The sequence below is a fragment of the Petaurus breviceps genome, unplaced genomic scaffold (genome assembly GCF_028583685.1).
Source record: "Petaurus breviceps papuanus isolate PSGF00001 unplaced genomic scaffold, PetGlider_PUasm1.0 115, whole genome shotgun sequence".
NCBI classification, from domain to species: domain Eukaryota; kingdom Metazoa; phylum Chordata; class Mammalia; order Diprotodontia; family Petauridae; genus Petaurus; species Petaurus breviceps.
The window spans coordinates 8,149,660-8,159,333 of NW_027185612.1; the positions used below are offsets into that span (position 1 = coordinate 8,149,660).

Consider the following 9,674-nt stretch of genomic DNA (forward strand, 5'->3'; position numbering starts at 1 on the left):
TTTCCTTCGGGTTTAGGAGAATCTGGACCCGTGGCGGCGGCGGCGGCGGCGGCGGCAGCGGCAGCGGAGGCAGCAGCAGCAGTAGCAGCCCCAGCCTCTGTCGTATTAGAAAGGATACAAGCTGAAACCCTAGCCGTGGCGATCGATAAAGGAGGAGTAAGTGGAGCTGAAAATGCGTCTGACTTGGCGCACAGCTCCGCTGCCTTGCAGCTTTTCAAAAAGGCTGCGATGACTGAGGACTGTAAGCAGGGGGAACTGAGGTCTGGTGGGCAATGGGGGCCAGGGATGGGTGAAACGGGCTCTTGGGCTGTCAGTCGGTCTTCCACAAACAAGAACAACTGTTAATAGTGTTCAGAACCAGGAACCTCCAGCCGTCCCTCCGCCCCCCACCCCCACCCCATCCTACCTCCGATCCTTAGCCATCTCACCCCACCCCAGCCCCCCGCCCCCAGCGGGTTTATGAGCAGCCAGAGGCAGGCTGGGGACAGAGGTTGGGGATGGGGCGGAGGGAGTGGAAGCTCCTGCCCAACCAAGCTGGCAAACTCAGTCCACCACGCTGCACTCAACCTGCACACTGTGGCCTGTACATAATTGAGGCTCACGCTTTTATCTGCCTACAAGAGCCCGCGTCAACGCTCTAGGTAAGATTTAAGGTGGTCGAGAGCAGATGAGGAAGACAGCCTGACAAGGACAACCGTAAAATAGAGTCATCTTTCAGGGCAGTCTTTTTCCTGCCCCTCAATAAACCAAGGGCTTGGGGGATTGAATAGGGATGGGGGGGGGGGAGAGATCATTACCAACTCCGACCGCCCCCCCCAACTTTCCACCCCCACTAGTGCGTCTCATCCAACCTCATTGCGTTACTAGCACCAAAGGTGGGACTTAAATATTTTAATAGGGCAATAAAAATGATATTGACCTATATTTGCAAGGAAAACCATTTCCAGCTTGTCAGATCTATGGAGTTTCAGAAACTCCGTGACTGGCGGTCGAATTTGCTTCTCAGACATCTCAGTGTGGGAAAGGAGGTACTAAGGCAACGTTTGTTTTGCGGTTTCTTCCTTTCTTTTTCTTTTAAAAAATAAAATAAATAACAACCCTAAGATAGTTCTGCATTCCATCTTTCCACTATTCCCTTTTCCCATCCCCCACCCAATATTTATTCGGTTGTAATTCTTGAGCAATCTGATTTAAAAGAGAGTGATGCAATGCTAATAAGTTATAAGTCCCTCCCCTAAGGTACCACGGGCGACGGGAGAAAGAGAGCATCCTTAAAGAAATATCAATATATTCACACTCCGATGGGCACAATTGCAAAAGACGGTATTGCAATACAAGCTACATAATACAGAAATGGGAGAGCAATAGCTGCGGCTGAAGCCACACTGCCTTTTGTCAGAACGGCTTCCCTGGCCTGCCGAATTAAGAATTTATTTGGGATGTGGGAAGAGTGGGGGTGAGAAAGGAAATAAAAAAGGAAATAGAAAAAAAAGTGTCTTAAGCTCTAATACTCAAAGAGACAGTAATCGTGAAGTGGTGGTCAATGTATATTGGGGGGGGGGCGGGTTCCCGCTTCTCCCATCCCTCTGATTTCTATTCCCTCTCCCCCTCCTTTCCTCCCCAAGCAACAAGGGCAGACTCAAGGAGGCGAATGCCCTAAAAGCTGAGCCCTCTCTACCAAGTTGCATGACAGGGCTGAGACAGGATAGGGAGTAGCAGACCAATAACACAGAAATCAAATCAATGACATAAAACCCGAGCTCAACTGCCATTCTCCCTACCCCCATTCCTACCCCCAAACTTCTCTAGCTGGACTTATAATATGGATTCTTTGAGAAAGAGGAAGGGTGATGGGGTAGGTGGGTAAGGAGGGAAAGGGATATTATCTTAAAATTGAGAAGAAGAAAAAAGGACAGAGGCTTATTCTGGGAGCGCTTCCTTTCACGTTTTCCTTGCCTTTCAAAGAAACATATTAAACGCCACACATGGATGGATGGGTTTCTACCTGAGTCATCAGCCGGTCCGCTCCGGTGTTCTCTTCATCCTTAAATATAATGTCAGGATTGTAATTGGGGGTGAGTTCTTTAAATCTCTCGGAGTTTCTGGAGATCTTCCCTTCGTATCTTCCACTAGCCCCTAGGGTCTTCTCCGCCACGTTGGGGATAAACTGCTTGTAGGCTAAGGGGGTCAGCTTCTTGGGGTGCCGCCTCTTCCCAAATCCCCTGCCAGGTCCGCACGCCAGCCCCGAGGACATCAAGAGAGAAGAGACGAGGACCACCAGCAGAAATCTCGTCAGTAGCAGCATCTCGTCCATTGAATCCAGTTACTTCAAAGCTTCCTTGGTGTGTGTGTATAGATGTGTGTGTGTATGTGTATATGTGTGTGCGCGCCTGTGCGCGTGTCTATCTCAGGCTGTCTCCCTAGGTCGGTCTCTCTCTCTCTCTCTCTCTCTCTCTCTCTCTCTCTCTCTCTCTCTCTCTCTCCTCCCTTCCTCCCTCTCTTCTCTTTCCTTTTCTCTTTTCTCCTTTTCTCTTTCAATAAGCCTTTGCTTCCTTGCTGGTTCCTTCAACTATCCACCGATCCCTATCGAGACAGGTGCTGAAATGGCAGGCTGCCGGTCGCTGATAACGGAACACATCGGAGTTGGGTCGCGAGACAGCAATCAAAAGACAAAAAGAGTCTGATTTTAATGGTAGCAAGCCTAGAAACGCTTGTGAGAGAAGCCTGCCTTTAGCACTATATTATAGCTGGCAGGGACCACATCTGATTGGCCGAGGCGAGACAGCCTGTCTTCTGATTTAACCCTCAAAAAGGCAACAAAATGTTTCTTCTGTTGCTGCTGCTGCAGCTTGCTGCTGCTGCTGCCGCCGCACTTTCACCTGAGGGCTGGGGCGGGAGGCGGGGTGGGGGGAGAAAAAAAAAGAAAGGGGGAGGGGGAGAACACAAAGTGGATTGTATAGCAGCAAGGTAGAATCTGATTTATTAGGATAACATAAATTACATGGTTTTTCTTCTTAAACTTTCTTGGGAAAGGTAAATTTGTCAAGCAAAGTAATAGATGCTTCTGTTAGACAACCTTTTAGGAAGTTTGATACGAGTGCAGTTTTTAAAGACAGCTCCATTCTTTCTTCTATCTCATTTCCCTCGCCCCCCACTCCCAGTCAAACCTTGATCATCAGACAAATGTTCAATTAAACTCATGAATGCAACACGGCTGATTTCTACAAATCCCTTTTAGTGACTTTATCAGGAAGGCAAGGTCTCTCTCTCTCTCTCTCTCTCTCTCTCTCTCTCTCTCTCTCTCTCGAAACTATATCAGCTCTCTTTCCACAGAGGGAAGAGGCTTTGGCCACTGAAGCAAGCATCCTTGGAAGTAGACTAAGGTTAGCTGTGGACTTAGAAATGTGAGTGTGTTGAGGGGGGGGGAGGAGGGTAATTATAACTGGCAATGTCTGAGAGGACTGTTACTTGAAATACTTAAACTGCTGCACAAAATGCTTGAAACACAAAGTTGAAATAGATGTACACTTCATCAAACCTTGCAGAAGAGGAGAGTGAGAGAACAGATACCCTGGGACCAAATCATACTACCAGTGGGCAGACTAAAGTGGCGTGTTCAAGTTGAGAGGTATTAGGGAACTGGCACCCCCCCCCCAGCTCCAAGAAGAAGAGAATATGAGGTGGGGGGGGGAGGAAGCGGTGTGGGAAAAGAGTCATTTCCTCTTGAAGGACAGAAATCTTTTGGTAGGGCTTCTCAAACAGCCCCACAGATCGATCCGAACAAAGTGCAGGGCAAGGGGACGACTTTAATGTTAAATTCAGGGCTCTCTTTATCGTTGTGGAGCGATGTCTTTATTTGGGCTCCCAAAATTATTTCCCACACCTAAGGTGACTAGAGACAACCGGGTCGCTGGGAACCGGAGTGGAGGGGAGGGGGGCGGGAGGAGGCTCAACTCAATAGCATTTCCTCTAAGGAACAGTCATGTCCCTTTACAAGAAACAACTCCCAAACCAGTAGCGTTGACCTTAGATCTCTGAATCTTTACAGAGGCAATTCCATGTACCTCCACACTTATTTCAGAGAAAGTTCCATTTAAATTAGAAAAACATGGGAGTTTTAAGTGTCCCATTTAAAGAACATGATATGTCTTATTTCTTCTTTAAAAAAAAAAAAAGCAATCTACTGGGGGTGGAAGGAGCTGCGGGTTGGAAGAGGAGGGGGGTGGTGCATATGGGAGATAGAGCTACAAACTAAGAAATAATCGGGTACCCTGAAAGAAATGAGACAAAAAAAGTATCCACATATCTGGGACGGGGAGAAGAAAGTAAATAAAACTCTCCCAAACCTTAAAGTTTTAACTCCCTCGGTAATGCCGTATGTTGAGTAAGTCTATGAAATATTCCATCGTAATAATCTTTGAGGAGGGGGTGATGGTGGAAATTAAGACTTTTATTATGGTATTTCCAAATGGGACACAAGTTCTTTTCTCATCCCTCCACACCGGTTTTTTTTTTTTTTTCATAGTCCCCTCCATTCAGATCTTTACAAAGTACAAAGCCTGGTCCCCCTATCCTACGACTCAGGAAGAGATCTGATCAGGCCTTGGGCTGCTGTTGGAAAACACCTTCCAGCTTTATCAAGTAAAGGACGGATCTGTACTAAAAGTTCCCGGGTTAGCTCCAGACAGACAGACCTCAGCTGACAAGTCGATATTTTAACTTTTTGCAGTGTGTGTGTGTGTGTGTGTGTGTGTGTGTGTGTGTACTCAACTCGTGAAAACAGATACAAGAAAGATATAACGTTATATCCCAAAGAAGGTAGGGTCGTTTGATGTGGTTACCTGGCGCAGCACGTGTTGATGTAATATGATTAAATAGTGCCAGGGAATAAGAAGGGATCCTGTCTGTGTGGAATATTGCACACCTTTTGATCACCCTCCCCCGCCCTGGCACGTCTCTCTCTTCCCTTCCCCTCCCTTTTTCCACCCCCGCTCCCTCACCCCACCCCCAACTTAACAAATAAATAAATTAATTCATTAATAAACACACCGCTCGATTGCTTTTCCCCACTGGCCACTACGTTCGCGAGCCGGCAGTGAAGGAGTGAAGTCTAGAATCCCGGGGAACCTCCTCATTAGCCGGCTTTCCATATATACAAAGCAGTCAGCCAGAGAGCAACAGGCAAGGAAACACAGAGGAGGAATTAATTAAATGCAAATCATAAATGCACGTGGAAAAACCCCAAACCGACAACAGAGGGTTGGCTTTTTATTTTTTTTAATAGTGTGTGTGTGTGTGTGTGTGTGTGTGTGTGTGTGTATGTATGCTTAAAAGCCAAGAGTTGAAAATTAGTCTTATCTCAAGTCAGAAGTTAGAGAAATCAGAGATCTGGGTGGGAGGGGAAAGGGTCGGGGTTAAGCAGGATGCAGTTTCAATTCGGATGCCCAGCCCAGACTCTCCGGGATCTGGAAAGCACACGACTATAATGCTGAACTGCTCCGTCTACATTGACTTTCCTTCTCCGCCTCCCTAGGAGAGAACAGGAAGGGGACCGAGCTTGGCGTGGCCCATCGGATTGCGCAAAGGTTGATTTAAAGCCGCCAGGATCCCTCGCAGCTTCTGTTGGTAGCAATGCGACATCCCTGCCTTCTACCCAACCCTCCCTCCCCGTATCTTCCTCTCCCCCACCTTCCTCTGAACCGGGAAAGAATGATGTCAGGAGCTGGATGGATTGTCAAGTCTTAAAATAATGATGAGCATAATGAAGATGAAGGGAAAGCCCCGACAGGACCCAGTTCTGATGCCCTCTTAAGTTGCATCGATCTCCCCGTCATGAATTGGGGGGTAAAAGGAGAAAAGAAAAAACAAAATCCACAATGCCCACAGTCTCATTGTCTAAGAAAACGGAGGCTCTGGTTCAGTTTCTTGGGAAAGACTTTTAGTCAAAGTACTGGAGGTGGATGAAGCAGGGGCAAGCAGTTACTCTTCGGCCCAAACCCCCTCCCCCTTCTGTCTCTCTCTCCCCCCCCCTCCTTTCATCTCACCGACACCCTTCCCATTTCCCAGACACCAGACACTCTCTCTGTCTTCCACCTCCAGACACCAGATGGCTCTCTCTCTTTGCCTCCCCCACCCACTTCCAGACAAGCCAGGCCCCTCCCTTTGCCTGACTGTCAGCCCCAAATCCCAGCCTATTCCTTCTGCCTGTCAGCCAAGTCCCATTCTCTGCTTCCAGTCCACCTGGGTTTTCCCCATCCATCTCTCCATCCATCCATCCATACCACTAGAGGACAGGTGACCTGCCTTTGTGTTCAACCCCCAAGCCCCCAGATGGCGCCCTTCCTTGAAACAGCTCCTTCTGCCTCCCCCTTTCAGCCCCAGACACTAGATGGCCCCCTCACTCTGCCTTCAGATTAAACATGGAGGTCTCAAGCCTTGGTCTGGTTTTCCAAACCAGAGCAAGGTGCCCGAGATAACCTGGAAGCCCTGAGAAGATAGGCTGACCTTTGTCATGGAAAGCCTTGAGAAGACAGACTGACCTTCCCACTCCCACAGCCCTCCTCACTTATGGGGGCCCCCAACCATGATCATGTCACCTGAACTTTTTCTTTATCCCATGGGATTTATGCTAGAGTGCTCCCATGCTTCTTCTCCATGTACCTCTACTCCCTAGGCTCCAGATCCAACTTTACATTTACAAACTGATATACCCTCCTCCTCCCCTTTGGCATCTTCCTGTCACTCCTGTACATCCTCATTCCCTTCAGTAATGACTTTCTCAATCTTGCCTCAATCAGCTTCATCAACTCTGATTTTCATCAGTCCTATTCTTCCCCTTCTCTGTTTCTAACCTTTTCCCCCTCACACTCCACTCTTAGGGCTGCCTTGCATACATTTCTGAGGAATTCGACTGACCCCTACCTCCATTAAAATAGATTCCTCAATAGGGTATAAAGGTCACAGTGGGCTCTCCAAGGCTAGGCCAGCACAAGGAAGTCCTGGATGGTCCCACCAAGCTGGAAAGTCCTGTCACTGCTTCTGTCAACCAAGGACTTAGGTATGTTTTAAAAGACTCATCTCAAGACAGGATACTAAGTTGTTCTTTCTTTTTCCTACTACAGTGATGAATAAATGAATGGATAAAGCTTTTATTAAACACTTACCATGTGATGCAAAGAGATAATGAAAATAGAGTGCTCTCAAGTTCACTAATAATGGCAGGTTTCATATTCAAGTCAAATGGAAAGGTCCCATGCTCCTTAGGGTACCATAGCAAATCAGACATTAATGCCTCTTCTAGAATGTCATTCTATCAGTTTCTGATGTTGAACTGTTTGTCAGTGCCAAGGACTTTGGTGGTAAGAACTTTCTTTTCTAGGTCTTTAATAGCTTGGCTGTAGCATTTGTAGGAACACTTGCCAAACTGCATTTCCACAAGGACTGCTTCCCAGAATGATGGCTGATGGTGGTTGAGGGCACTAGGCTGGAAGCATTGCTGTTTCCAAAGCTCTTGGGCTCAGGGTCCTGGACTGCCTCCATCAGGGTCTGAGGGGAGATGGTCTCCAAGATGGTGGTGATTGTCTGACTTGCTTGTCTTTCTCTTAGGGTGCTTGATTCAGCAAGACTTGCTTGCCTACCAGTCTGGGTAATATTTGGTTTTGGAGACTGTCTGTCTACTAAGGGGTCACATTTTTATTGGTGAAAGAAATAAACTAATGAAATCATAGATCCAAGAAGTGCTACTAAACTCACAGTTTTGGTACCCCTTCACCAATGTAATTCCCAAGATCATAGAATGTAGAGGCTATTGAGTCTAGAAGTTTTTTTTTCTTTTTTTACCTTTTTTTTTGTGTCTCGAACCCTTCTGGCAGCCTGGTAAAGTCAAGTCTATAGATCTCTACTGAGATTAATGTTGTTAAATGCATAAAAATAACATACATAGGATGACAAAGGAAACCAATTATATTGAAGTACAGTTACCAAATGATTAAAGAAACAAATTCATACACAGACCCCAGTTGGAGAACCCTTGATTATAAGTCCAACCCTCTAATTTTATAGGTCAATCAATTCACAAGCATTTAGCAGGCTCCAAATTTGTTTCAAGCCCTGGGCTAGCCCAAGGATACTGAAATAGGTCTGTGATCTCATAGATTTTGTACAGATATCAGCCGATTCATGTCTGCCAATTCTGTTCTACTCTGGTCCACATCTTTCCATATATTTGCCACAGGGAGTTCACCCAATGTATTAGAGGCCTTTCTCAATTTCTCCTTACATTGTAAGGGTACCATGGAAGCACTTTGGTTATCCATTTCTCATCTTGATATAGGCAGGACCAGACCATTCCTTTCATATAATTCCTTTTTTTTTTTTTTACTCTTTTTCTTTAGAGTTTCTTTATGATTATTTCTTACAGACTCCTCACACCCACCAGGAAAGTCTCCATTGCCTTTTTTTATGATATTAATTTTTGATTCTTTGGAGAGAGCGATTACATATCCCTGCCATACAGCAATATTAGTAGAATGTTGGTATAAAAAAGATGGCCTTTTGCTTTCATGGGAAACTTGGAGACATTAAAGAAACCTGACAATTTCCAAAGGCAGCCCAGTTTTCTTTTCTCCTTTTCAATTAGGTCCCAATAGTTTTCCATCTTTGAAAAAAAGGTTCCCAGAATACAAAGAAAAAATGAAAAAGTCCTTGAATTCAACGAACTGACAATGTGCTACCATGGAGAGACAACATTGGCACTGGAGTTCAAAGGAACTGAGTTCAAATTCTGTCTCTGACACTACCTTTGGACTCTTAAGGAAATTGCTTTACTTCCCTTGGGCCTTAGTTTATTTATATATAAATGAGGGTTTTTTTTAATTAATTATCCTCTGAGGTACTTTTTAGCTCTAGAGCTATGATCCTAATAAAGCCCCTTTTAATATACTAGTAACAAGCCTGAGGTTTGAAGCCCTGTCCTTCCATGTCCAGCTTTATGTCCATGACACCACACTTCCTCCATGTATCCTGGGGAGAGGCTAAGCACTGGGCCCTTGGGCTTAGTGGGAGTAAGGTGACTGTCTTAAACAGCCAAGCCCTGTTAATGGTCCTCATTGCATGTGAACTCCTCACAGCCCCAGGCCAAAAAAGATGCAAAAACACTTTAGACTGTCAGGGAGAATCAGCCATTGGTGGGTATCACCAGCTCCTCAACTGTAGCTGAGAACCCGGCAAGGAGTAACCTCCTTCATTTGGACTCCCATTAAAGTGAGGGACTGGGGCAGTTGCTGTGCTCTGTTCCCTTCCATTCCCATGGGCCCGAGTTCAGAAAGAAAGAGGTGTCTCCTCAGCACCCCATTCCCCCTGCCACTGAGATCAGTCAGGAGCAATGGAATCTAAGGAGCTAAGCACCAATGTGGCAGCAGGTCTGCCTCTCATTCCCACTTGTATTGGGCTCTGCTGCAGCCCAAGACAGCGAGAAGAGCAATGGTTCTGTCTGGTCCTATGGTTTGTGTTTATATGCAGTTTGCTGGCTAATGCTGGATGTGGAGGGACAAAGTGATTTTGGCAGAAAAAATACTGCACCAGGAGGGAAACCTGCATTTTAGACCTGATTTCCTATTCTCTCTGTCTCCCCTTCTCTCTCTCTCTCTCTCTCTCTCTCTCTCTCTCTCTCTCCT

General features: G+C 46.3%; 1 protein-coding gene and 1 long non-coding RNA gene across 2 annotated transcripts in view; one reads left to right on the forward strand and one right to left on the reverse strand.

Annotated features, from left to right (window-relative positions):
* The window catches only part of SHH (sonic hedgehog signaling molecule), an 11,799-nt gene extending 9,090 nt beyond the window's left edge, over window positions 1–2,709 (reverse strand). Inside the window, exons 1-2 of the mRNA XM_069084597.1 lie at window positions 2,006–2,709; window positions 29–239 (exon numbers count right to left, since the gene is read on the reverse strand). Of these exons, the coding sequence (XP_068940698.1) occupies window positions 29–239; window positions 2,006–2,314 (520 nt within the window). The 5' untranslated portion in view covers window positions 2,315–2,709. The remainder of the gene's footprint in view (window positions 1–28; window positions 240–2,005) is intronic.
* The window catches only part of LOC138158349 (uncharacterized), a 1,179,890-nt gene that overhangs the window by 352,560 nt on the left and 817,656 nt on the right, over window positions 1–9,674 (forward strand). The gene's annotated exons all lie outside the window — the stretch shown is intronic.